This window comes from Perognathus longimembris, chromosome 1 (assembly GCF_023159225.1).
Source record: "Perognathus longimembris pacificus isolate PPM17 chromosome 1, ASM2315922v1, whole genome shotgun sequence".
NCBI lineage: Eukaryota > Metazoa > Chordata > Mammalia > Rodentia > Heteromyidae > Perognathus > Perognathus longimembris.
The window spans coordinates 571,199-599,148 of record NC_063161.1 but is presented as its reverse complement, the minus strand read 5'-3'; the positions used below and the strand labels follow the sequence as shown (position 1 = coordinate 599,148).

Sequence of the window (27,950 nt, the reverse complement as noted above, 5' to 3'; positions counted from 1 at the left end):
TAACCAAGTCCTACCAGGATTCCAGAATGCTGGGACAGGAAGCCAGACGGGGGACAGGAAGCCAGGCGGAGGCCAGGGCTAGGGGTCAGAAAAGGCCCAAGGCCCAGGAAAAGAGTGGAGTGGCGCCAGGCTCTGCCTGGGCAGTTATGAAGGAGGATGCTAGAACCATAGGTGGTGGTTCCATAGCAGGCTGAGTGGGGAAGACCTCAGCAGGCAGCGTTGTGACTGGGTGCAGCAGAGGGCTCCCGCACTGGCGACTGCCATTTACCCTACCATGTCATCCCTTCTACATTTCCCAACCCCATGCACAGAAAGTAGAAAAGATTCACCATGGTTCCACGGGCCCCAAGTGACAGAGCTGGGGTAACGTAGGGTCTCAGCAGTCCACACTGTGGCCCCAGGAGAAAGTTTCCAGATATGGATCACTGAGGTGTAGAACTGGAGGTGGGCTGGAACAGAGTGCTGCACACGGAGGGAGTTTATGCATTTGTCCAGGGCCCCTTGGCCCAGTGATGGGTCTCAGATCTTACTCAGGAGCTGGGTGAGGGGAGGGCACTACAGCTCCCTCATCCTACCAACGTGCATAATGGGCTGCTCCCAGCTTGCCCAGCCCTGTCAAGAGCGTCTGGGCTACAGGCACCTGCCAAGTTTCTGAGCACCGTCAGAGGGAACTGGTGCCCCATCATGAGGGACGGTGGGTGACAGGGGCACTCTGAATAGGGAAGCGAGCGCGTCCGTTCATTTTAGAGAGAGCGCTGTGGGAGGAACAGCAGTGCCCGGGAGGTGGCTCTGGGGGCAGGGGCCCAGGCTTCTGGCCTCCGCCTTGGCCTGCTCTCGGCTCCTGCTGACTCTCGTCCCCCGGCCAGCCCCACCCGGAACTCGAGGGTCCCAGGAACACCGTCGGTGGGGCCCCAACGTCCCACCCCGTCTGAACAAGCGCGGTCCGGGCTGACCTTGGCTTCACCTCGGCGGTCGCTCGGGATCGTCATTCGGCGTGCCAGCCTGCTCGACGCAGCCCGGCCGGTCCCGTGCCAGCCGGCCAGAGCTCGGGGGCACCGGCCGGCCCCCGCGGGGAGCGCGGCGCCCGGCCCGCGGCGGTCGCGGCCCACGGACGCGAGGAACGGCTCCCCACCAATCGGAGCCACGCCTCTGGCGTCCGGGGCGCGCGCGCCCGCCGCCATTGGGCCGTGCCGCGCGGGAGGCGGGGCTTCCGGTCCGGGCAGCGGGGCTTCCGGCGGCGGCGGCGGGGCGAATGGCCTCGGCCGGGCCTGCAGTTGGCCCCTTGCTCGCGGCGGCCGGTGCTCGGCTCGTGCCCTTCTGCCGCCCGCTCCCGCCGCCCGCGCCCCGCTCCGTCTGGGCCGCCGCCATGGAGCCCGTGCCGCGCTGGCTGGCCGGTCTGCGCTTCGACAACCGCGCCCTGCGCGAGCTGCCGGTGGAGACGCCGCCCCCGGGGCCCGAGGGCGCGCCGTCGGCCCCGCGCCGGGTGCCCGGGGCCTGCTTCGCCCGCGCGCGGCCCGTCCCGCTGCAGCGGCCGCGCCTCGTGGCGCTGTCGGGGCCGGCCCTGGCGCTGCTGGGCCTGGACGCCGCCGCCCGCGAGGCCGAGGCCGAGGCCGAGGCCGCGCTCTTCTTCAGCGGCAACGCGCTGCTGCCGGGCGTCGAGCCGGCCGCGCACTGCTACTGCGGGCACCAGTTCGGCCAGTTCGCCGGGCAGCTGGGCGACGGGGCCGCCATGTACCTGGGCGAGGTGTGCACGGCGGCCGGCGAGCGCTGGGAGCTGCAGCTCAAGGGCGCCGGCCCCACGCCCTTCTCCAGGTGCGGGGCTCGGGGAGGCGGGGACACCCGGGCGTGGGACGCGAAGGTGCCCAGCAGTGCTCACTTGTGTCACGGTTGGGGGCCAACTGCCAACCCGGAAGAGTGTCCTAGAGGGAGGAGGACGTGGAAGGCCCAGCGTCCTGCGGAGGGAGCTGCCTTGTGAAGGAAGGCCAGGAAGCGCGTGGCCGGGATCCCCGGGCAAGGTGTAGGGATCCATCTGCTCCCCCGCAGCATCTAGCGTTTTCACGTTTTCACGAGCACAGTTTGACAGCTGGCCAAGCTGCTCCTGCTGTTCTCATAAACAAGTCCAGGACTTTGGAGCCCGTTCCACAAGTCAGACCAGGGACAGAGGGCCGGTGCTCAGAGGTGGAGCGGTGGGCTGATGGACGTTCCACCTGGGTTATCCCTTGCTCCGACATGCCCAGCCTGCCTCCTGGGGGACTGGCAGACAGTTGCTCATCAGGCCCACCCTCCCTGTGGGCATTCTACCATGCAGCCCTTTCTGGTCTACCTGTAAGGTTGGCAGTGTGATTGTATGGAGGGCACGCAGTCAAGGCAGGCTTTGGTCCAGATCTAGATACCTAGGCCCCGGGGAGTTCTTCCCACTACTGTTTGGTCTTCTAAGCATTGACAGCACATATCCCTATAGGTTCTCTTTGGGGGGTTGGTTTGTGCCTATACTGGGGTTTGAACTCAGGGACTCACTCTTGACTTTCTTAGCACTAGTGCTCTACCACTTGAGCCACACATTCAGTCCAGAATTTTCCTGGTTCATTTGAAATGGGGACACATGAACGTTTGTGGCCTGGCCTGCTCCAAACCCCAATCCTCTTAAGTCTCAGACTCTGGAGCAGCTAGGAATTACAGGCGTGAGCTACTAATGCCCTGCGCCTGTTGTTTTTCACTTATCTATACTGTTTTTTTTTTCAAGTTTTTATTATCAAACTGACTTACAGAGAGGTTACAGTTTCATACGTTAGGCATTGGATACATTTCTTGTACTGTTTGTTGCCTTGTCCCTCATACTCCCCTTCCCCCTCCCCCCACTTATCTATACTGTTGAATGCCTGAAATGAATACACGTAAACTGGCATTCTGTGATCAGACTTCTGAGTCCATGCCTTTTTTTTTTTTTTTGCCAGTCCTGGGACTTGAACTCAGGGCCTGAGCACTGTCCCTGGCTTCTTTTTGCTCAAGGCTAGCACTCTTCCACTTCAGCCACAGCACCACTTCTGGCTTTTTCTGTGTGTGGTGCTGAGGAATTGAACCCAGGGCTTCATGCATGCAAGGCAATCACTCTACTGTAGGCCATATTCCCTGCCCATGAGTCCATGCCTTTCATCCCCTCATTTCTCCTGCCTTTAACTTACCACTGTCCTCCATCAGGTCCCATCTTTTTCTCCCAGGCAAGATTCCCAGGATAACTGATTCCTCTTCAGCCCCACTCAGCCATTCAGCCCCTCTGCCAAGTTCGCTGAGCCCTACCTAGCAGCCTAGCCACCCTCCTCCAGCAGCCCATGTGGAGGGATCTGTCCTGTGACAGTGGACAGGTGCCTCAGCCTGGAGCCACTCATTTTGTGAGCGTCCATGTTTGTATTTTGATGATGATTTATTCTTGCCAGTTATAAAGACAAGTCTGTGAGAATAATTTGCTGTTAGACTATGGTTTATGTGTTATTTTCGGTGATAGGAGTCAAACATAGTGTTGCATATGTGCTAGGCAAGCACTCTTCTACTGCAGTCACCAGCCATGGAAGGTGCTTTTTATGTGAAAGTTTGAGGCTTCCAGTGTTTGCAGACCTGAGCTCTCTCAAATGCTTTTCCTTTAAGAGGACAGGGTTCCTTTGATGTGGGCCTCCCAAGGCCCCTGGTGTCTACAGTTCTCTGCCCAATGGCATTCCAAGCCCTGAAGCTAGGGGCTGAGGTAGTTGTTGGGCCAGTGCTGCTGAAACCTGTAGCTGTAGTTTTGGGGGTGATCAGGTGGTTCATTGCCTATGTCTACTGTGGTTGCTGGGACTTCAAGACAGACCCCCCCACCACCACCACCAGCAAATTCAAGAGTCCCCAGGTGGGCCCCTATCCCAGTGCAAAGCATCCTGCTTTCTGCTAAGGGCAAGCGTCACAAATAGAAGCTAGAACTGCAGGGCAAGCAAGGGCCTCAGAGGGCTGTCCCCCCACAGAGCTTGTGGGACATGCACACAGTGTTTTCAGGATCATTGTTGCCAGGTTCTAGGTTAGTACGTGCTGTGCTGAATTCTGCTTCAACATGTGCAGTCTCGTTGGGCTGAGCATCCACAGCCAGATGGAGCGATGTTGAAGGCGTGCAACCTCGGTGCTTCAGGCCCTGCCAGCATCCTGGGAAAATCTAGCACAAGGCCAATAGGGGACAGCTAAGAGCAAGGCAGCCCTGAGCAGGCAGAGGCTCTTCAGGGAGCTTCAGCCCTGCCTGACCTCATGGGTCTCCACAGATGTTACACCTTGTTTGCTTTCAGTGAGGTTCAGGTGACGGGGAGGTCCAAGTTCATCCAGCACCATCAGGGTCTACACAGTCCAAGAGCACCCCACATTCACACCTGTGGCTACAGGTATACCTGGGCCCCTTTCAGCCCTAGTGTCCAGGTGATAGGTCTTTATACCTGAGAAAGAACTTTCTAAATTGCCAAGGCCAGACCAGTACACAGCCCAGACTCACTTGTTGATTGCTTTCGGTTCTGGATGAGCCTTTAGAGGTCCAGGGGTCCCAGCATTTCCTTTCATGTTCTGCCCTGTCTGCATCTTGGTATCTCTACCCTTCCTCTCTGCCCTTGCGTTGGAGCCAAGTCCATGCAGCCCTTTACCTCTGAGAGCCGAGCAGTGCATCCCTTTCAGTGCTGATGTCTATGTGCATTATCATGAGTACTTCTGTAAATAAAATTCCTGGAAGTGACTGTAGGCTTCAGCTTGTGCTGCAAGCTGTGCGTAGCTGCCACACTTGCGCAGCACTGGGATTATGTCATTGTCTGCATTCATCGGGATCGGACCACACAAGGACCATCTCCATTGGCAAATGTTGGAGAACTTTTTCCTTCATGTACACCACTGTCCAGCCCCTCAGAGGCCTCTGTTTGATTTCAGACAGGCTGATGGCCGCAAAGTCCTGAGATCGAGCATCCGTGAGTTCCTGTGCAGCGAAGCCATGTTCCATCTGGGAGTCCCCACTACCCGGGCGGGGGCCTGTGTCACCTCTGAGTCCACGGTGGTGCGCGACGTGTTCTATGATGGTAATCCAAGATATGAAAAGTGTGCGGTTGTGTTACGCATAGCCCCCACCTTTATAAGGTAACACCGGGGCCCAGGCCTGTCCACCTGCTCCTGCTTGGGAGTCCTGGGAGACCCAGTCAGAATTGCAGTCGGACATAGGAATGAGTACCTGGATGCAGCCCTGGTCTCTCGGAAAGTCAAAGCCATGCAGTAGATGCTCTGCGCTTGCTGGGAGGGATGCGGTACAGAGGGAGTTCCGTGGAACTCTGAGCTGAGGTCCTGTCACGTGTGGACAGTTGTGTCTGGTCCCTCCCTGTCCCATCCAGGCCTCATTACAGCCAGAAGAGAGGAGACGAGCTGGCCAGACAGCTCAGCGCTGAGCCATGGGAAGGCACAGATGCAGCACTGTTTCCTGGGAGTTTATGAAAAACTGACCAAGGAAAAGGCCTTGATTAGCATCACTATAAGTAAAGAGTTGCTGCCAGCCCTGGTAGTTCACGCCTGTAATCTTACTCAGGAGGCTGAGATGTAAGGTTCGAGGTTTGAAGACAGCTGGGCAGGAAAGTCTGAGACTTATCTCCAATTAACAACAATAACAAAAGCTGAAGTGACCAGGTACTGGTGGCTCACACCTGTGATCCTAGCTACTTAGGAGGCTGAGATCCAAGGATCATGGTTCAAAGCCAGCCCAGGCAGGAAAGACTGTAAGACTCTCCAATTAACCACCAGAAAACCAGAAGTGGAGATGTGGCTCAAAATGGTAAAGCCCTGCTCTTCAGCAAAAGAGCTCAGGAACCTAAATTCAAGCCCCACAATCCCCCCCCCCCCAAAAAAAAAGCAAGTAAACCTGAGGCTCAAGTGGTAGTGTTAGTCTTGAGCAAAAAAAAGCTCAGAGGTAGTGCCCAGGGCCTGAGTTCAAGCCCCAGAACCAGTGCAAAAAAATAGGTAGATAGGCAGGTAGGTTGAAGTCACTGATGTGTTCTAGACCTTGTGGTCATGATCTTCCTTCTCAGTCACCAGATGCCCATTTGCTGGACCCTTCCTGGCTGTCTCCTGTCTTTGCCATCACCTTGGCCTGGTTTCCACTTTCTTTTTTTTTTTTTTGTCCTGGGGCTTGAACTCAGGGCCTGAGCACTGTCCCTGGCTTCTTTTTGCCCAAGGCTAGCACTCTATCATGTGCACCACAGCACCACTTCTGGCCTTTTCTATATATGTGGAACTGAGGAATCGAACCTATGGCTTCACATATACTAGGCAAGCACTCTTGCCACAAGGCCGTATTCCCAGCCCCTCTTTTTTTTTTTTGGGGGGGGGGGGGTTGTTAGTACTGGGGCTTGAAATCAGGGCCTGTATGCTGTCTCTTAACTTTCTCATTCAAGGCTTGAGCCACAACTCCACTTGTTTTTGGGGGTGGTTAACTGGAGATAAAATCTCAAGGATTTTTCTTCCCAGGCTGGCTTCAAACCTGGACCCTCAGATCTCAGCCTCCTGAGTAGCTAGGGTCGCAGGCACAAGCCACGGGCGCCCTGTGGTATCCAGCACTCTCAGGCTGGTTCCCTGACTCCAGGGCTGGCAGGAGACAGCTGGGTGGTCTCGTTCTCCTGTCTGTTGTTGGTCTCTGCCTATTTCTGACCTGCGGGGCGTGGGGAGCCAGAGTGAGGTCTGCCATGCTCTGGGGGCCTCAGCTCCTCAGCTCACACCCTAGGGCATTTGCCTCGGAGCCTCCTGTCTGGAGGCCTGGTTGTCACTGGTGTCACTAGTGACAACCAGATGTGTCCAGCTGGGCCTGGTGCCGGTGCCCTCCTGTGGACAGCTGCCTATGCCTGCCCAGAGGACGTGGCATTGGGTGTGCCGTTTGTTGTGACTTCTCACCCTTGCCGCAGGCTGTGAGCAAGCTTGCTGGCTGGCCCTGTGGATTCTGCCTTGTGTGAGCAAGGTGCTCTTCCGCGGTGAGTCTTACAAGGGACCAGACTGTCTTATTTGTTAAACCATGGGGTCTTCCTCCAGGTTTGGATCCTTTGAGATTTTTAAGCCCTCTGATGAGCACACGGGGCGTGCAGGCCCCAGTGTGGGGCGAAATGATATCCGGATCCAAATGCTCAACTATGTGATCAGCTCTTTCTTTCCTGAGATCCACGCAGCCCACCCCTGCGAGAGTAGCCGTGTGCAGAGGAATGCTGCCTTCTTCCGGGAGGTGAGTACGAGGCCAGATGCTGGCCCTCCCTGCAGCCAGCAGCTAGAAGCTACACCTGCCGCCCAGCAGTCAGTGTGGCCTGCGTCCTGTGGCGAGTGGACATGCTGGCCTGGCTTCAGCCACACATCACCACGGGCCAGCACCGGTGCTAGGTGCCTGTGTGGGTCACCGCGTTTACTGCCCCCGTTGGAGTCAAGTTCACCACCAGAGTCGGCCATGGCTCCGGCCCCACTGCAGACTGCGCGCAGCGCAACCTAACCTGGTGCCCATTAACCCACAGCCCCACAGTGGAGGACACGGGCCTCCGAGAGCATGGGAAGGCGAGAGGGTCAGGCCAGGACGGCATGTGGGGAGAACGAGGCACAGGATCTTTTCTTCAGGATCATATACTTAGGTGCTGCTGCACCCAGGGCCAAGTCTGCTGCTTGGCCACGTGGCTTGGGCTGCAGCATCCACGGGGCAGCAGCAATGCAGCCTGTCAGAAGACGGTGCTGAGCACTGTCTGTGGAGCCCACTGTAGGACAGGTCACTCCTCTGCTCCAAGTCAGCTCCTGGGCTTAAGTCTGAGTTTCCTGATTTTTTTCTGGCTTGGGTAAAAGCCTCAAAGGGTGAGCACAAGTAGGTGTACACAGAGCCAGGTTCCACACACCACAGAGTGTGGATGCCACTCACTGCTGGTGTCCAGGGCAAGGCAGGTGGGGGAGGGTCGCTACGGGACTAGTATGGATGGGACCCCAGGGAGCCAACAGGATCCGCATGACCCCAGGTGACGAGGCGAACGGCCCGGATGGTGGCCGAGTGGCAGTGTGTTGGCTTCTGCCACGGCGTGCTCAACACGGACAACATGAGCATCGTGGGGCTCACCATTGACTATGGGCCCTTTGGCTTTCTGGACAGGTGAGTGCTCCCTGCCAAGACAGATGGCCCGTGGTGGGGAAGCAGGGAGTGCAGGCCTGGGTGCTTGGGGAGCGTTTTAGTCCTCAGCAGGATCTGCTCGACCACTTGTGGATAGAAACCTTCTTGAGGGCCCAACAAAAGCTTCAGAACAGAGCTCTGCTGCTGCCGCTGAAAGTGGATTAAATGTAGGGGTGGGAGCAGGTAGGGCTGTCTTGCACCCAAAGGCTTGCTGGGAGGGCAGCGTGACTGTCCTCAGGAGAGCTGAGAGTGCAGGCATTGGTTTGGGCATCCCGGGGTCCTTGATGTGAGCTGAGAGGATCAGGCAGAGCCTTTGGCCTTTCGAGGTCTGCCCTCTCCATGCATCCCTGACAGCTCTGGGTTCTCGCCTATGTGGCAGGTACGACCCTGACCACGTGTGCAATGCCTCCGACAATGCTGGGCGCTATGCATACAGCAAGCAGCCTGAGGTGTGCAAGTGGAACCTGCAGAAATTGGCCGAAGCACTGGAGCCCGAGCTGCCGCTTGCCCTGGGTGAGGCCATCATTGCTGAGGAGTTTGATGCCGAGTTCCAGAAGCACTATCTGCAGAAAATGCGCAGGAAGCTGGGCCTTGTGCGAGTGGAGCAAGAGGAGGACAGGGCCTTGGTGGCCAGGCTCCTGGAGACGATGCACCTGACTGGTGAGCCAGTAGTCTGCCCTGGACTTGCTCTGTGGCTGGACACACTACCCACTTAGCCATTTCTGGATATATTTCTGGGGTGTGTGGCCATCATCTTCCCAAATAAACTTCATTTACACATTAAGTCCCTAGCCATGCCCCCTGGCTGGCACCCACTGCTGCCGTCCCTGAAGCTGACTACTCTCAGAACTTCTCACATTAGTGATTCACACAGAATCTGTCCCTTCATGATTGCTTTGTCACTTAGCATCATCAGAATATGACTCCTTTGTAACACTGTGGAGTGTTCTATTACACGGATGGACATTTAGTTAACACAAATTCTACACTTTGGTGTCTTCATCTTTTTAACCACATAAGGTGCAGCTTTGAAAATTAAGTGCAACATTAGCATCTCTGCTTTCCTTCTTTTAGGTCTGTAATTGGGATTACTGGGTCACACACTTAATATACCTGGGGGCCCTGACTACAACTCGAATTGGGGCAACAAAAGTGGGCATCCTTTGGCTGGGAATGTGGCTTAGTGGTAGAGTGCTTGCCTACATGCATGAAGTCCTGGGTTCTATTCCTCAGTACCACAGAAAAGGCCAGAAGTGGCACTGTAGCTTGTGGTAGAGCACCAGCCTTGAGCAAAAGAAGCTTGGGCCTGGAGTTCAAGCTCCAGAACTGGAAAAAAAGGCGATATCCTTGTTAGATGTTTGCCAGAATGTTCCTTTGTATCTCTTCTCCTTCCAAACTGCTTGAGTTTAAAGGATCCAGGATGGCCCTTGAGGCTTCACAGCGCCGGAGGAAGGAGGGTGAGGAGTCACAGGGAGGAGGCGTAGGGCCTGGTGCTGCCTCCCCACACCTCGGCGGCTCATGTTCCAGGTGCTGACTTCACCAACACCTTCTCGGTGCTGAGCGCCTTCCCAGTGGAGCCCGAGGCAGGCCTGGCGGACTTCCTGACAGCACTGACCTCGCAGTGCGCCTCCCTGGAGGAGCTGAAGCTTGCCTTCCGCCCCCAGATGGACCCCAGGTGGGTGCTTCCTTGGAGCTTGTTTGCAGAGAGCAAGGACACTGACATGCGTTCACGGGAGACAGCAGGAGTCCTAGCTTGTACACCCAAGGCCCCGGGCAGCCTGTCAGTGCAGTCAGAGCCTATCTACAGTGTTGGGTCTCCCGGTGTAGAGGACAGAGATGCTGACAGGGAAGGGCTGTCTAGGGCTGGGGGACCTGGCAAGAGCCATGCCTTGCTGCACCCTCTCCCACAGGACGAGCACAGGGTGTCAAGTGCTCCCACACCAGGGTAAGACAAGGAGCTGTTGAGGCTTTCAAATAAAAACAAGCCACAGGCTGGTCACACAGGAAGGAATTTAGTGGGAAGTAGGACTGTGACTGCCCTACAAGCAGGGCGAAAGTGTGTGGTTGGAGATACCACACAGATGGTGCCCTCCCCCGGCCCCTGGGCCCCCAGCGAGCAGGCCTCACAGCCAGTCAGGCTCTGTCCGCCTGCTGCTCCTGGCTGAGGCGCTTTCCCCACTGCCCTTCTGTGCAGGCAGCTCTCCATGATGCTGATGCTGGCGCAGTCGAACCCACAGCTCTTCGCACTCATTGGCACCCAGGCGAATGTCACAAAGGAGCTGGAGCACATGGAGCAACAGTCTCGGCTAGAGCAGCTGAGCCCTGCTGAGCTGCAGAGCCGAAACGAAGACCACTGGACTGCCTGGCTGCACGAGTACAGGTGAGTGCCCCGTTCCTCAGTGCCCCAGGCCCGCCAGGGGCCACTGATAGCCATGAGGTGGCATGTTAGGCTCCGTGCCTGCTACGAAAGCCCACTGGGATGTAATTCTAGAGCCCGACTGGACAAGGACAAGGAGGGTATTGGCGATGCTGCCGCCTGGCAGGCTGAGCGTCTACAGGTTATGCATATGAACAACCCCAAGTACGTCCTGCGGAACTACATCGCCCAGAAGGCCATTGAGGCTGCTGAGAATGGAGACTTCTCAGAGGTGAGGACAGGCCTGTGCCCCGCTTCACTCCTGGGAAGGCGCTTGCCCTGGCCTCTGATCCCTCACCTGGTCCTCTTCCAGGTGCAGCGTGTGCTGAAGCTGCTGGAGACCCCCTACCACAGAGAGGGGGGAGCCACTGAGGAGCTGGGGGCCACGAGCCCTGATGCGGCGTCTGGCGGGCAGTGCTCCTACAGCAGCAAGCCCCCTCTCTGGGCAGCAGAGCTCTGCGTGACTTGATCCTCGTAGTGGCCTCCGGTGGCGTTCTTCACAGACCTGAGTCTCCCGAGGCCTCCAGGTGCCGCTGAGTTGCTGAGACGGCCCAGGCTGCCCCGGGCTTTCTCTCTATGGCGGCAGAGATCTCCAGTCAGGACCTGACCCTTCTCTGTCTGACACCAGCTCAGCAGCACTACCCTGACCCAAGCTGCTTTGCGTAAGGACAAGAGCTCAGCCTCGTGCTTAAGGATGAGGTGGATGGAGAGGGCTAGGCCCTGCACAGACTCAACAGCCTGTCTAGCCAGGCCTAGCCCCAGCTGAATGCATCTCCCAAGCCCCCAAATAAAGCAGCAGCTTCTCTGGCCTGTCTGTGTGCTCACTCTACCCTCCCTTCCTCACCAATACCCCTGCCCAGGAGACCCAGCAAGATGGCACCTTAGTCAGGCCAGCCTCAGGAATCCTGATAGTAGCTGTTGAAGTTGATTCGCAGTAGGAAGTCTTCCAGGTGGGGCTGGTAGCCTCGGTTCACCAGCTTGGTAACCACTTGGGGGGGGGGGGCGGGAAGCATAAAACAGGTTTTCAGGCTCCTGCCTGGCTCCCTCTCTGCCTGCCCCCTCCAGCTCTGCCTCAAGGAGGCCTTACCTTTGAAGAGAAAGTGGGAATAGTACTTGAAGGTACTGTAGGACTGCTGCATGAGAGCGAAGTTGGGGTGTTCCACGCCTTGGGGTCCACTGGTGGGGCTCCAGGCCTGAGAGATGAGCTGGCTCCGGAACTTGAGCACCAGGCTGAAGATGCTGTGGATGATGTTCATGACGGGTGCTGCCTTCTCTGTCAGCAGGCCTCTAGGAGGGAGGACTGTGCGTGAGCTGCCTGGCAGGAGCTCGGGGCATGCCCAGGCTCAGGCCCCACGCCTCACCGGAAGACAGCTCTGTGCAGGTACTCCGCATGCGCACGCTGGATCTCCTCAAGGTCACCCACTGCGGCCAGCCGGGCCCTGAACTCGCACCAGCTGACGTGCAGGATCTGGTTGGCAATGTAGCCCTGGATGACCTTCACAAAGTGCTGCATCTCGTGCTTGAACAGCTGCAGCTGGCGGAACTGCACAGAGCGGGCCACGTGGCTCACCAGAGCTGGTGGAGGGCAAACGGTGAACGGGCAGCCTGTGGCCCCGCGGCCTCAAGCCACACCCAGGGGGGCAGGCCCGGCCCGGGCAGCGCTCACCTGTGCGCTTGAGGTGGAAGCAGACGTCCTTCAGCGTCCACATCATGAGCTTCAGCTGCAGCAGGAAGGAGAAGATGCCGCTGTACTTGCTCAGGCAGCTCTCCGTGATGACAATGTTGAGGGGCCAGTCAACCTGCTCGGGAACCCCACTTAGAGCCTGTCCTGTCCCCCCAGGACAGGCCTCCCACACACCCACAGCAGGGTACCGCTCACCTTGTACCTGAGCTCCAGGCAACTCAGCACATCCGGGGTGTTGGGGGCAAAAGCCTCGGGCAGGTACTTGAGGGCAAAGGACAGGTTGGCTGCGTGTGGGGTGTCCCCGTGGAGGCTGTACTGCAGCGCCTTGCTCAGGACGCAGTTGAGGACCAGAGGGTTGAGCAGCTCTCCGGGGGTCTGCCCTGCCCCGAGCTGCAGCAGGAGAGAGAGAGCAGCGCTGTCCCAGGAGCCCACCAAGAGGTTTGGCTGGCCACTGCTGCCCAAGGCCATGCCATTGCTGGGGTGCTGGTCACCATGGGCCAGCCCCACCCCAACTCCAACCACGGTCACCTTCTCAAAGAGCAGGTCGCTAAGGGACTGGGCGAACTCCCCATCCTCCATCAGCAGGAAGTGCCGCAGCGCCTCAAAGTGCGCCTCCAGGTGCAATTCCACAAAGAAGTAGTCGACTGCAGCTTTGTTCACCAAGGAGACGCTGGCGGGAGGAGTCTGGAGTCAGGGGGAGGGGAAGAGCGGGGGGGCGAGCGGGGCTGGCTGGACAGGCGCGGGGGGGGGGGGGGGGCAGGCGCCACTCACTGGGCAGCCAGGGGTGCCGTGAGGGAGCGCTTCATGAGCACTGGCAACGTCAGCAGCTCGCTCAGCTGGACCACAGTCTCATCCACAGCTGACTGGATCTGGGGGTCCACAGGGAGGGCAAAGGCCCGGGGAAGCACGTGGTGCACCAGGTGGGCAAGAGGAGGCTCTGCTGTGGGTTACAGAATGGACTCGGTCGCCTGAGGGCACACCAGCCCACAGCTCCGCTCTGCCTGCCCGCCACGGCCAGCCAACTCACACAGGGACTCGTAGTTGTCCGGGTATGGCTCCACGTGATAGAGCCTGACAAGGCCTGCCAGGTAGGCCTGCTCCTCCTCCCGGCGCCGGGCCTCTGCCTCCGCATCCGTGTCCTCCACCTCCTCACCAAGGCCTGGGCTAGCTGGGCTCACTGTCTCTTCCTGAAAAAAGGCCAGTCTCTCGGCACCATCTTCCTACCCAGCACATGGCTCCCAGGCTCCTGTATTACTTGTGTGGGACCCTCACACAATGGTCCTGTCCCCCGTCCACCCTCACCTGTGAGTTCTTGGACAGGCTTGGAGACAGGTCCTCGTTGTCTCCATTCTCCCCTGGGCCTAAGCAGACACGGGGACAGCAGGAAGCATACGATGAGGCCAGCCCGGGCAGTCCCTCCACAACCTCCCTAACACTGCTGGGCCCTCGCTAATGAGCCCCAGGAGTGGCTTCGCACAGCACCCCCCAGCCTGAGCCACACAGACCCACCCTGACCACCGGCTTCCCTCTGACCTGGCTCTTGAGGAATGTGGTCTTCTGGAACCCTGGGCTCAGCCACAGCAGGGGGCTTGGTCTGCAAGCTGCCTTCCACAATACTTGGGCTTGAGGGAGAGGTGGCAGGCCCCATTTCTTCAGGCAGCTGTGTCCCACACTCCAGAGCAGAGCTGTGTGCTTCCAGGGGAGGGCCTGACTGGAACATGTGGCAAGGACTCTGCAGGGAGCTGGGGGTTTGGGGCTCAGTTTTTGGAGAAAGCACCCCCAGAATCTTGCAGGACTGAGAGGTGCACTCAGGGGTGTCCTGATGTGGTTGAGGAGCCACATCTGACATGTTCTCCCCAACCCTGAGGCTGACATCCAATGCATGTCCGTGCACGTTCTGACATGGCCGGGATGGAGCCACGTCGGATACGTTCTCCCCAACCCTGATGCTGGCATCCGATGCATGTCCGTGCACGTTCCGATGTGGCCAGGACAGAGCCACGTCGGACACGTTCTCCCCAACGCTGATGCTGGCATCCGATGCATGTCCGTGGACGTTCCAACGTGGCCGGGACGGAGCCACGTCAGACACATTCTCCCCAACCCTGATGCTGGCATCCGATGCATGTCCGTGGACGTTCCAGCGTGGCCGGGACGGAGCCACGTCGGACACGTTCTCCCCAACCCTGATGCTGGCATCCGATGCATGTCCGTGGACGTTCCAGCGTGGCCGGGACGGAGCCACATCGGACACGTTCTCCCCAACTCTGATGCTGGCATCCGATGCATGTCCGTGGACGTTCCAACGTGGCCGGGACGGAGCCACGTCGGACACGTTCTCCCCAACCCTGATGCTGGCATCCGATGCATGTCCGTGGACGTTCCAACGTGGCCGGGACGGAGCCACGTCAGACACGTTCTCCCCAACGCTGATGTTGGCATCCGATGCATGTCCGTGGACGTTCCAACGTGGCCGGGACGGAGCCATGCCAGAAGGACAGTCCTCTGTGGGTGCAGTAGCCTCCACCATAAGCTCAAGAATCTGCTGCATGGGCTGACTGCTATCTGCCTCAGGGATGACACGCCTGAGCAAGTGAGGCAGAGGCTTCTGGGTGTTATAGGCACAATCATCCAGTTTCGGTACACTGCCTAAGCCACCCTGGAGAGCCTGCAAGAGCCCTGGTGAAGTTGAAGTGGCCACAGCTGGCCTCAAGACAGTACTGAAGTCATAATCCAGTGGGGTGGCGTGAGGAGCAGTCACTATGGGCGCCTGCTCAGGCACTGCAGGGGTGAGGTCTGAGCAGATGGTCTGCAGTGCTTCCTCTAGGAGGGGGGCTCCCCCACCCTGCACAGCCTGCTCAGACCCTGATTCCACAAGCAAGAAGTCTGCAATGCTGAGGGAAGCAGAAAATGGTTCGGCCCCCTCTACCTGTTCAGAGATGGAGCCATCAGCCCCCACTGTCTGAGCCATGAGGGGCTGTGGTGTGGGTGAACGTGGCCTACTTGGGCAGTCCTGCTTGGCCTGCTGTTCTGTGGGACCTGCTTCGTGGCCACAGCCTTCATCACGGAGCTCAGATTCCAGAGATGTGACCTGGAACACATGTTGGACCCAGTGTTGCCTCCCTCCAGCCATCCACCCTCATCCCCAAGCCCATCTCTGTAAATGCTGCCAATATTCAACAAGTACTGAAGGGACATGGGACACAGTCAGATCAGGGCATCCGGCTGAGAGCGCTGGCGCTGCTCGGTGTCGTACGGTAGCCTCTCACCTGGGCATGTGCCATGGGGAGACTATCCAGCATTTCCTGGGGCTGACCAGCTTCAGACCGGTCTCTCAGCATCCCCTGAAATGCAAGCCATCCCAAGTAAAGAGCAGAGCTGGAATCCAGCCCGACCTCTACATGACGCCCTCACCCACCAGCAGAAGCCAGCTGGGGCTGGAATGGGAGCCCACGTCACAGCAAATGTCAGCATGCGCCAGCTCCTCATGCATGAGAGACAACTACAGCCCTACCGCAAACCAATGAGAACTGTGGCACTACACAGGCACAGGGGTGTACTCGCGATTCCAAGGAGCTCTGACACATGGTACCCAGGGAAGAGCTGGCACCCCGCACCACCGCCTATACCTGGATTCGCTTCTGATCTTCTAGGAGGAAGCGAAGTCGCGCACTTTCCAAGCGGTGTCTCTCGATCTTCCACAGCGCTTTTTGCTCCCGATGAGCTGCCTCTGCAGACAACTTGCTATAATGGTCCACCAGCGCCTGCCTTAAGTCACACACCAGGGAGGACATGATAACCACTCCATCTGCACTGAACCAAGGGGTGGCTCCCCCTAGTGGGCATCCTCTACGGGTCCTCCCTCTTTCCAGCAGCAGCCGCAGCACCTAGCCAACAGGTCTTTCTGCCCACCAGACTGGGTGGTGCTAGTAAATGCCCAAACATGAGTTGGGAAATGTCTGCTGAACAAATACCAAGAGACACAAAAACTGATGCTAGGGAAAGAGCAGGGAGCTGAGGCCTCAGCTCTGAGAGCCCGGGCCTTGTTTTCTAAGCTGCACAGTAAGTACTTCCTACCTGAAGACTGATGCAAAAAGTACACAGAGCCAAACCAATGACAACCAAGTGATCGAACCTCCTACCTGCAGGGCTGTTGGCTGACCATCTGTAAACAGATAATCCACTCATGTATGCGCACACGTTCCTAGCATGCGCTGTGCACAAGGCACACTCCTCATGTGCACAATGTCTAAGGCTGGGATAGCTGAGTATCTGATAGTGCCAAACAAAAAGGGACCAACCTCTCCCATCAAGAGCTTCCACTAGCCAGGTGTCAGTGGCTCATGCCCATAAGCCTAGCCAGATCACGGTTCAAAGTCGGCCAAGGCAGGAAAGCCTGAGACTCCAATTAGCCACCAAAACCTGGAAGTGAAACTGTGGAAGTTGAGCTTTCTTAAAGCTGGTGCCTTGAGTGAAAAAGCTAAGGAACAACACTCAAGACCCTGAGTTCAAGCCCCTTATCGGCAAGTGTGATCCCATGTACACGCATATGCATGCATATGTATGTATACACACACGCAAACTAGGGTAGGTAAATAGCTTATCTCTCCCTGTTGGGCCAACAACTGGCTTAAAATAAACAGTTTCTGATAAACAAGAAGACAGACTCAAGACACCAAACACGCTGTGTGGACCTTTCCTGGACTCTAGTCCATACAAACCAACTACCTGACACTGCAGGACAGCTGGGACTCCCGAACATGGCCAAAGGCCCTAACCACTAGTCTTTCTACCTCGACAAATGCTTGCAGCTTTTCAGACTGAAACATAAAATAATGGGCTGGGAATAAAGTGGTAGAGGTGTTTCCCTAGTGAGCTCTAGGCCACAAAGAAAAGGAAAAAAAAAAAAACAGTAAAATAACCATCATTAAGGCAAACCCTCGCCAGATACCTATGGCTCACACTTGTGATTCTAGCAACTCGGGAGGCGGAGACATGAGGATCAAGGACCATGGTTTGGAGCCAGTTCAGGCAAACAGATCTAAATGGACTCTTACCTCCAATTAACAAGAAAAATAAAAATAAAAAAGAATAAAACAAGCCAGAACTGGAGGTATGGCTCAAGTGATTGAGTACCAGCTGTGAATGAAAAAGCCAACTGAACATGTGAGACCCTGAGCCCAAGGCTCAGTATCAGCACAAAAACATAAACTGAAAAAAACCAAACTCTAAGCCCAGATGCCTCACCTGGCCTTCTTCTCCAGCTCCTCCTCCAGGGCTTTCAGTCTCTTCTCACGGTCGTGGAGCTCATGGGCAGGGCTCAGGTCATCATCCAGCTCCTCCTGTCTGGCTGCCAGGAGTCGCTACATAACACACACACAGTTGTTCACTCAACAGGGGAATCCAGGGCCCAGAACCACCCATGGGGCAGCTGACGCACCTCCTGGTACTTCACAAATTGTTCCTTCAGTCGCTGAAACTGCTCCCGCTTCCGAGCATCCAAGGCCATCTGTTCAGACACCCGGCGGTCTGCATGGGGAGGGAAGGAGACCGTGGTGAAGGCCATGCTCCCCGCTCAGTGGCCCCCAGACCTCACAGGCAGGAAGCCGTGCTCACCACTTAGCTCGCTCAGAACCCTGGATGCTGCTTCCCGAGCATGGACAATTAGCTCTTGTTTGGCAATTTCCATACGTAATTCCTGCAAAACAAGCAAACCATCCCAATTCTTTGTCCTCTCACCTAGGCTAGTCTAGAAAGGGGCTGGTGCCGGGAAGACTACTGTTTCCTGTAGTTGGCAGGTGAGGTGTTCTACAGGATATCAGGCAAGGGCAGTAGACCTTTAGTCTATGGTGATGAGGCGGCTCAGGGAATCTGACTGGAGCTGAGGTCCTGATTGTGTGTCCCACAGGAGGGGATCTAGGGAGCCAGAGGGACGTCTCGACTCAGCCTCCAGAGTCTACCCCTGCCTGGGTTCTCCCTGCTACACACTGGGCACCAGACCAAGAATTTTCCTGGGAACAGGTCCTCCCAGAACACACCAGAGAACCATGGCCCTGCTTCAGGCACATCACCTCTTCTATGTAGAGGGCAATGCAGAGGCCACTCTAGTGCAGAGACCACCCCCCCCCCCCCGGCTGGTCTGTCCACAGCTACAGTACCCCAGGGAAGCCTCAGTGAAGCCACCACATCAGAAAAACCTGTGGTGCAGGCCCACACCCCACCAAACGCAAGAAAAAAAGACAGACCCCCCCTACCTGACCTTCACACACACATACCCCGCCCCCTGGGCATCAGGCTCCAGATTCATTCTGACCTTGCTTGACACACAGCCAAGCATCACTGGTGGCCCCACCCAAACCCATCACCAGGACCACCATGTTCCATGTCCCTCATCCTGCACCCAGTCCATCAGCCTGGGACCAGGAGGAGGAGGGAGGCAGAAGGCAAAGGAAGTTCTGAGCCCCACAGCCAAGCACCTTCTCCTCCTTGCTGATAGAGTTGTAACGGGCCACCCTCTCCATTCGCCCAACATAGACAGCACAGTCCTTCTCAATCTCCTTCAACTCCTTGAGGGAGAAAATCACCGAGATGCGAGGGACAGGGACATCAGACCAACAGAGGTAGTGCTGCCAAAGAGAGAGAGAGCTACAGTGAGCACCACAGACGGCAGGGACAAGGGGAGCAAGACGGCACAGCTTTGCTGCTGTGTTTTAGCATGCTTTTGGACAGTCACATGCTTTTTCCTCAGAAAGTTCACTGCTAAACCTACAATCAGGGACTCCTCCAGTGGCTCCAAAGAGCAAGTCCCCCACCTGGGAAGGCGACACCACAGGCAAGCCCTGCCACGTGTCCCCATCCAAAGCCACCGTGTGTGTGCAAAGGGCCAGCAGGCTCCCACATACGGCCCTTCTGAAGGAGCTGAGACCCAGTGAGATCTCCCACCTCCCATGCAGAGGAAGCCTGGCTACCAACATGCCGCCATCTACCCATCAGATGCCATCCCTGGATAGTCCCGGCCTCCCCAAGCCCCTCCGCACTACCTGTGTGGCTGGCAGAGCCTCACCCGGGGACAGCAGAGCTTCAGCAGGTTGATGGTCTTCCCGCAGATGTACACATCATGAGCAATATGCTTCAGAAACACAGGGACACAGTCCTCCACCTCTTTGGAAATGAGCACGTAGCCATGGGTCCAGTAGAATTTGTCTAATACGGGATGGCACTGATGAGCCCTGAACACAAGCTCACAGGTGCAGAGGCCCCACACAAGCAGCCTGCTGAGACCTACCTCTGCAGCCGAGGTACTCCTGGTTCACCTGGATCATGAACTCCCCATAAACATCTCTGAAAACGCCGCTGTATACCCAGTCGTGGATGAACCTGCCACAGACAAGGTGAGCAATGTGGTGGGAAGCTTACAGAGCAGGCATGGAAAACAGTGAGTGGGTGGACAACGGGGAGGAAGACCCAGACCACATAGCTAGACAATGGTGGACAAAGCAATACATGCCGGCTACGGTCCATATGTCCAGGCCATGTGTAGCCCTGACACTCAGCAAGTCTTAGGAGCAACTCAGAAATACCTGCCTGGTCTCAGCATGGCCCTTCCCCACCCATGGTGTGCAGGGAGTCCAGGCCGGCCCACAGCCCGCAGCCCCACCCACGGTGTGCAGGGAGCCCAGGCTGGCCAGCCCGCAACCCCACCCACGGTGTGCAGGGAGCCCAGGCCGGCCCACAGCCCGCAGCCCCACCCACAGTGTGCAGGGAGCCCAGGCCGGCCCACAGCCCCACCCACTGTGTGTAGGGTGCACAGCTGGTCTTCAGCAGGGCCAGCAGCACAGGGTAGTGCTCATTACTGCAGTTGTCCAGTGCCTCCTGGTAGAGGTAGGACAGCAACTTCACTCCCTGTGAATGGACAGATGGGAGAGGGGTTAGTGCATGGCCCTCATGTGCTCTGTACCCCACCAAGCCAAGTAGCAGCCACAGGGCCATACTCAGCCCCACCCCCTCCTGACAGTGCCAGCATGCTCAGCAGCCCCTTCTCCCTGACACTGTCAGGGGCCGCCACAAAGCTGTACAACTCACAGTCGGGAATGCAGCCCTGGTCTCTCCTCCAGTAGTCCCCGGGAGGGCAGTGCCAACACCACAGAGCTCAGCTAGGTACCTAGACCCAGAGGCTGATCAGACCAGGCAACAAGAGTTCAGGGTCCCCAGCCAGGATCAGACCAGATGAGGAACATCTTTACAAGTGACCAGGGGAAGTACAGGGGTGGCTCAAGGGGCAGACTGCCAGCCATGAGCAAAAAGTGGAGAGGCCCATAGTTCAAGGCCCAGGACCAGCACAGAAAGAAGTAAGTACCACTTGAACCCCATCAAACCAGATCTGAACTTCCTGCCAGATCCCACATGACACCCAGCCCGCCTCCCCACGCAAGCCAAGTCTGTGGCTGTCTCACCACAAATCTGTGGCTCCACCTGACGCCCTTTCCTGCCCGGTCTAGACAGCCACCCATTCTGACCCAGAGGACCACATTCCCCTCGTGAGCCCGACCCTTCCACCCTGCTGCACTCAGCTCCACACACACACCCCCTCCCAACAGACCCACGGTGCCTGGCACTGTCTACCCCAGGTCCCCCGGCAGCCTCTGCACCCACAGCGCCCCGTGCAGCTTCTACGGCACGCTTCTCTCCATCCACCTCCCGTCACTCCCACCTCTCTGCCTGGCTGTTTACTGGTAAGCTCATGCACACTGGAGGCCACACCAAAGGGATGACCTGCCTCTGGACCCCGGCAGGGGCCATGGAAGTGGGCAGATAGCAGACACACCACATGGCTCCCAGCACCTGGAGACCTGTTTTCCAAGGGCTTCCCAGATGCCCCAAGGACCCCTTCCGGGTCCTTCCTGCCAGAAAACAAGCTGGCTCTCCCCTGCCTTCAAGGTCCCCATCTGTTCCCTGAGGCTCACCTGAGCTGCCTGCCCAGCTTCTTGAAGAGAAAGCCAATTGTGAGAAGGCTCAAGGTAGGTGGAGTAGAGAGGACGCAGGCCCGGTAATACTGCAGGTACCTCCTCAAGCCGCTGGTGAAGGCCTACAGACAAGAGGCAGAAGGGGGCAAGAGGAGGGGAGCCAGGAGCCTTCGAAGGGCACAACCAGACTAAACAACAGGGCAGTGTTCCCATGTCCCAGACCAAGAGCCCCACCGTCCAAGCCGCCGGCACCTATGGGGGAAGCCCAAGCAGAAGACAGCTAAGAGCCACCACTATTCCTGTCCTTGTGCTGGCTCTGCAGGACCTCACACAGCGTACAGCAGCACAGAGCTTCAGATGTCACAGACAGGGCTCTCCCACTCCCAGACTCCTCCCTCTTGTTGTGTGGCACGTGCCAGGTGACCAGGAAGGAACACAGCCCTGGGGCTTCCTCTCACCTGGAAGGCCTTCTTCACAGTCTATGCGGCACCCTCGCCTGTGAGTCTAAACCCTGACTTCAGTCTGCCACAACCCCACAACACTGCAAAGCATCAGGGCTGGCAGGGGCCATACAGACCAGCTCTTCCTGCTGCCCACTCCCTGGCTTCCTGAAGCTTGCCCCTTGTTATCTCCACAGCCTGTCCTCACCCCAAACCCATAGAATCCCACCAGCATATAAACCAGCTGCAGGACTCCCAACAAAACAGGAATTCCTGGAGGCAGACATGGCTCAGGCCCAGGGGACCTGGGACATGGACTAGTCGGAACAGGAAGCCCACTGCAGGGCGCCATACAGAGCACAGGGGCACAGGGAAGTAAGTGCTTCTGCCCCACACTAAGCTCCTTCCTTCATACTCTGGCACCCCTGTCTCCTTATATCCCTTGGCCTGAACATACATGCCCCAGAGTCCAGTGGAATGACAGATGGTAAACCTGACTCAGGGACTCATCCATAGTCCCCTCTCCAGATGGAGTCCCTGCTACTTTCTTTTATGGCTTTCCTTTCACAAATAGACTCTCCTTTTGTTTGGGGAAAAACCCAACCAAACCAAACAATAAAAAGTTAACTGCCATCCACCCCATTCCTGAGATTTGGGCTTGGGGTTCTAGAAAAAGACCTCTGAGATTCTCTTTTCCCAGTTCTCATGAAGATGTACCTGGAACACAAGGCCTCTGCTGCACACAGAGCCCTGGGCAGGCTGCAGGGAAAAGTGGCTCAGGCGCATGTAGTGGGTCCCGTACTCGGCCACCTGGGAGAGGATGCTACAGATGCTCTCAGGCGAGGTGCCTGCCACATGGACGCCCCGCTGCACCACGAAAGCTTGAGCCGGCTGTGGGTGCCAAGAGAAGTCAGAGTGGGAGACTTTTTGTTTTGCTTTTTAAGACAAGACTCTCTCTATGTAGCCCAGGTTGGCCTTGAATTCATGTGATTTGTGATCCCCCTGGCTCAACCTCCAGAGTGCTGGGATTCTAAGCGGTACCAAAATACCTGGCACAGGACAGCGTTTTATTTTGTTGATGTTGTTGGTCATGGGGCTTGAGCTCAGGGCCTGGGCGCTGTCCCTGAGCTCTTTCTCTAGGCTAGTACTCTACCACTTTCAGCCACAGCGCCCCTTCCAGTTTTCTGGTGGTCAAGTGGAGGCAAGTCTCACAGACTTTCCTTCCTGGGCTGGCTTTGAACCACAATCCTCAGATCTCAGCCTCCTGAGTAGCTAGGATGACAGGCATGAGGCACTGGTGCCTGGCCCAGGACTGTGTTTTCCACAAATGGTTTAGGACAACTGGATAGATGCCCGTTCCTACCCTGAGATGAGGAAAGAACATCTCTATTGTTTACTTATACCTGTAGACAGCGTCTTCAATACTTACAAGGATGTTAATAAACAGGATAGCTGTGTCTGTAACTAGCCAAGGGTGGGCCTTCCCTGCCACTTACTGCCCTGCCTCACCCTATACGCTCCTCCCCCATAGGTCAGCCAGCAAGCGCTTCTCACCTGGCAGAGGGAAAATGTGGCAGAAACAACTCCAAGAAGGACGTTCAGTGAATCCTTCACCAGCTCACTCTCCTTCACTAGCACAGGCCTTGCGGCCTGCAGGAGACCCCCACTGAGTAACTGTAGCTCCCCTTGGCGGAGCCTACAGAACCTGTCGAAGGCGTCCCTGCCGGCCTCGGTGAGGTAGGGCTCTTCTCTGTGGCCAGGAGGACTGTGAGGGAGACACAACAGAGGGTGGTAACAAAGGGCTGTGTAAACCTTAGCACCAGGGAGGCTTTCCCCAGGTGTGACAATGAACAAAGTGAGGCGTCATCACGCTCTAGTGGCTCATACCAGCAAAAACCTTGGCTGGATGTGGGGCTCAAGTGGTAAGAGTACCAGCGAAGCGAGAATGAGGCCCCGAGTTCAAACCCCAGTACCAGAAGAAAAAAAATTAAGAGTGACAACTCACAAACTCTAAGACATACATCCAGGTGCGTCAGCCAACTTCAGTTGGCATCAGCCAGGCTCGGTACTGGCTGCAGTCAACTCTACCGGGTCCTGAGTTGCAGGTGTGGCAAACAGGTCTCCAGCCAGCCCAGCTCTGGGACTGCACTGACAGGCCATGTCTAACTCCCTGCTCAGAGCTCACCACAGGAATTTAAACCCAAACAAGATCAGAAGATTTGCCAAATGAACTGCAACTGCAGCCTTAAACTAGCCACCTGTGATGTCAGAAATTCTGTCGTCAAGTTATGATCAGAATGGACACCAAAGAAACCAAGGGAGGTGTGAATTCAGACTTAGCAGACTCGGAAAGCCTTACCATCCAATTCGCTCCCAACACCTCCGCTTGCTGGCCTCATAGGTGAGCGCAACTTCCCACAGGTCCACATCTGGGGTCATGCTTGGTTCAGACTGGGAATCAGGAGTCAAATTGGATGCTGACTGAAACCCTTCATCTTCCCACTGATCCATGCTCTGGGGGACCTGGAGACCACAGGAAGGAAAAAACTACTACCATCCACGTGTAACAAAATTCTAGGAACCTTTTTTAAATTTTAATTTTATTGTCAAGGTGATGTATAGAGGGGTTACAGTTACATACATAAGGTAGTGAGTACAATTTCTATCAGATGTGTTACCTCCTCCCTCATTTTCCTCCCACCTTCCCTCCTCCCCAATCCCCCCGCTCAGAAACTTTTTATCCACATATTTCCATTTGTTCACCAGACCTAACAGAATGTTTATTTTACTTTTCTCTAGTACATGTGTACTAAATATACAATCGCTCCTACCCTCCAAACCAGTAAGTTGTTTAAATAACTCATTACTAAAGTTACCTACTAAGCTGAGCACAGTTGGCTCATGCCTGTAATCCTACTCTTAGGAGAATGAAATCTGCGAAGGATCAGGGTTTGAAGCCAGCTCAGACAGGAAAGTCCACAAGACTCTTATCTCCAATAAACTACTCAGAAAAAGCCAGAAATGGCACTGTGATTCAAGTGGTAGAGCGCTAGCCTTGAGCACAAAGAGGCTCAGGGACAGCACCCAGGCCCTGAGTTCAAAGCCCCAAGACCAACAAAAATAAATAAAGTTACCCACTAAAGTTATCAATTTCTAGCCACATATGGCAGCAAAGCTACCATTTTCAAACTTTACATCATATATAGCCTCAACATGTAACTATGAAACGTCTTTGACTAAGAAATTCCTTTTTCTGTTTTTCTGGTGTTTTTTGTTGTTGTTGTTTCTTTAGGGGGGAATGGTATTGGGTTTTCTTTTGGTACCAGTACCAAAAATTACTGTGGCACCTGGCTTGGAAATTCCATTTTGGGGAAAACAGTATAGAAAATTATACTAAACCTTTCAGGAGGCTGAGATCTCAGAATCATGGTTTGAAACCAGCCCAGGCAGGAAAGTCTGCGAGACTTTTAACTCCAATTTAACCACTGAAAAACCAAAAGTGGAGCTGTGGCTCCCTTATTTTTCTAGCTTTAAGCAAAAATGCTCAGGTACAATGTACCCAGGCCCGGAGTTCAAGTCCCAGGAGTGGCACCTACATATACACTTGCTGTAGCATTATTTATGTAATCAAAGCACATTCTTTTAAGGAGATTTGCAAAGCAATAAAACAGAAAAGAAAATTTACTCAATAACTTGGGGGAAAAATACAAATGGAAAAATGTAACAAATTGTACATATGTCACAAATATTTCTGTCACATGTGGCTACTGAACATTTGAAATATGGCTTGTGCAATAAGGAACAGAATTTATTTCACTTTAATTAAATGTAATAGCTCTAGAGGGCAGAAAAGATGTAATGTACCCTGTTAGGTTAAGGGAAAAAAAAAGATAGAAAACAATGCCTAGAATCCTAGCTACTCAGGAGGCTGAGATCCAGAAGATCTAGGTTCAAAGCCAGCCCAGGCTGAAAAGTTCATGAAACTGTCTCCAGCAGGACTAGAGTTGTGGCTCAAGTGGTAGAGCACCAGACAAGCAAGAAAGCCCAGCCGGTGAGAGAGCACAACACTGAGTTCAAATCCAGTACCAATAAAACATCTAAAAAGAAAAATATATATATATTATATATATTATATAATATATATTATATATTATATATTACATATTATATATATTATATGTTATATATGTATAATATATATATATATATATATATATATATATATCCTGCAGTTGGCAAGCTTGGCTTGCAGACAGGCAGCAAGCTCTTCTTCCTTGCCAAAGAGTAGGAGCGCTAGAGCACTAATAAGCCCCTTCTTACAGTTCAGCCCCATGACAGATTGGCATGGCAGGTAAGACACCTAATGACCTGGACTTAAGCTGTTCAACATTTACTATGATAAAAAGAAGGTTAAAAAAATCGCATTTTCCAAACCCCAGACAATACCTTAATGGCCAGTCCAGAGAGGTCTGCGCTGTCTGGCACTGGGGGCAGGTCTAGTCGCACATCCATGTCGTAAGTGCGGCAGTGAACCAGGGCACCAAAAAGTGACACCCGACTGTCTCTCTCAAACTTGTCACAAGGGTCACCGAAAGAAAAGTGCCCCATGATGGGCAAGTGGGTCCCTGGAGCAGCCTCCATCACCTGCAGTGTTTCCTGGATCATGCTGTGACACAGAGACCCTTCTCTGGAGATCAGAGACCGGACGTCCATCTCAGACACACTGAGGTCATCACAATCGTAGCCTCTGTAGGGAACGTTTCTACCTGCATTTTTATTAAAGTAGTCTCGTTTCCTGCGCAGTATTTGAGGAGGGCCGCTGCCTGCCAGCTGAACCAGGAGTTCCAACACCGATCCCACTTCCACAAACGGACAGCCAGGGGCTGCCTGCAGCAGCTCCTCCACGAGCTCCTCCAAGCGGTCAGCCTCCGGGCCCAGGCCACCCACTCTCAAGTCAAAGGACATCATGAGGACCTTGTTTTTCACTGGGAGTTTGGACAGGCTGGACCGCGGCCGACGAGCGTCTTCCTGAAAAAGGTTTGTGAACAGGGCATTGTAGGCCACCCTCTTGAGGGTCTGCCTCGCCCTCCTCCGGTCCACGCAGCGCAGGCCGGGGCGAGCCCGGGTGGCGGGCAGGAGGGCTTCGCACAGATCGTCGAACAGCTGAGTGATGCTGGCCATCCTGGCCCTCTCGGCTCCGGCCACTGCGGGCAGGCCACGTCCACCGGGAGCTCCTCGCCCGGCCCGCCCGGCCCGCGGCGACCCCCGAGCGCACTTCGCCAACGCCTTCCGGCCGTGCGGCCCGTCAGCGCTCCCGGGTCGCCGGGACCTGCGCGCGGAACTGCTCCGTGGATGCCGGGGCCCTGGCCTCGCGCGGCGACGGCGGCCCGACGAGGGACGCGCCGCGCGGCGAGCGCTCCCGCCGCAGTGACGCCCGAGCCGCGCGACCACCGGGACGCTAGGGAGGCGCGCAGGAAGCGCGTCACGAGAGCGGGGCGGGGCCTGCGCCGGGCCCGGCGGGCGGCGACCGCGGCCCTGTCCGTCTTCAGAGGCCTCGCCGGCCGCCGCTGTTCTTCTGTAACCCAGTCCTGTAGTTCCAGTTGCTCGGGAGGCTGAGGTCTGAGGACGGCCGGCCCAGGCAGGCAGGTCCGTGAGACGCTCACCTCCAGTTCGCCACCAGGAAACCGGAAGTGGAGCCGGGGCTCGGGTGGCGGAGCGCTAGCCCTGAGTGAAACCGCTCTGGGACAGCGCCCAGGCCCGAGTTCGGGCCCCACGACCCACCGAAACACGGTACCAGCACACGCACGCACACGTGCATGCCTAGACACATACAAATCACGGGTTTCCAGCCAAACGCGGGACTGGAGGTGTGGCACAGGCCAGAAAGCCAAGTGATAGCAAGAGACGCTGAGTTCTAGGACTCCCCCCACACCCTTAAAAGAAGTGTGGGGGCTGGGAATGTGGCCTAACGGAAGAGCGCTGCCTTCCATACATGAAGTCCTGGGCTCGATTCCTGAGCACCACATGTACAGAAAATGCAGTAAGTGGCGCTGTGGCTCAAGAGGTAGAGTGCTAGCCTGGAGCTAAAAGAAGCCACGGGCAGTGCTCAGGCCCCGAGTTCAAGCCGCAGGGCTGGCCAATAAATAAATAAAAAAGTCTCAGCCGGTTTCCTTGCGCTGGAGGCTTTCTCAAGTGAAGGCTCCCAGCAAGAAAGGGGGAAAAAGCAAGAGCTTGGAAGTTGGGCAGGAAAGCTGAGGCCCCAGGTACACTCAATAAAGGAGGAAAA

At 56.1% G+C, this 27,950-nt stretch overlaps 2 protein-coding genes across 3 annotated transcripts; one reads left to right on the top strand and one right to left on the bottom strand.

Moving 5' to 3' along the window:
- Positions 1-1,249: 1,249 nt before the first annotated feature.
- On the top strand, positions 1,250-11,387 carry Selenoo (selenoprotein O). Of its 2 annotated transcripts, none has more exons than XM_048353751.1 (9): positions 1,250-1,812; positions 4,927-5,130; positions 7,060-7,246; positions 8,013-8,143; positions 8,541-8,821; positions 9,689-9,836; positions 10,356-10,541; positions 10,653-10,809; positions 10,891-11,387. In XM_048353751.1, exons 1-9 carry the CDS (start codon positions 1,253-1,255, stop codon positions 11,053-11,055), a joined length of 2,019 nt encoding a protein of 672 aa, XP_048209708.1. In that variant the 5' UTR covers positions 1,250-1,252; the 3' UTR covers positions 11,056-11,387. The 2 variants fall into 2 exon arrangements, with proteins under 2 accessions (XP_048209708.1, XP_048209717.1); XM_048353760.1 differs by having other exon boundaries at positions 10,891-11,046.
- Tubgcp6 (tubulin gamma complex associated protein 6) lies at positions 11,022-26,936 on the bottom strand. The gene is made up of 26 exons (XM_048353723.1): positions 26,111-26,936; positions 24,024-24,187; positions 23,219-23,429; positions 22,382-22,555; positions 21,225-21,346; positions 20,344-20,422; positions 20,054-20,163; positions 19,547-19,638; positions 19,325-19,464; positions 18,738-18,887; positions 17,878-17,959; positions 17,702-17,790; positions 17,509-17,624; positions 15,891-16,029; positions 15,531-15,605; positions 13,795-15,352; positions 13,564-13,622; positions 13,289-13,448; positions 13,033-13,201; positions 12,790-12,931; positions 12,457-12,651; positions 12,244-12,376; positions 11,939-12,152; positions 11,665-11,864; positions 11,458-11,565; positions 11,022-11,151 (listed from the first exon to the last, which is right to left on the bottom strand). The coding sequence occupies exons 1-25, from the start codon at positions 26,843-26,845 to the stop codon at positions 11,474-11,476; spliced, it is 5,400 nt and encodes a 1,799-aa protein (XP_048209680.1). The 5' UTR covers positions 26,846-26,936; the 3' UTR covers positions 11,022-11,151; positions 11,458-11,473.
- Between the last annotated feature and the right edge of the window lie 1,014 nt (positions 26,937-27,950).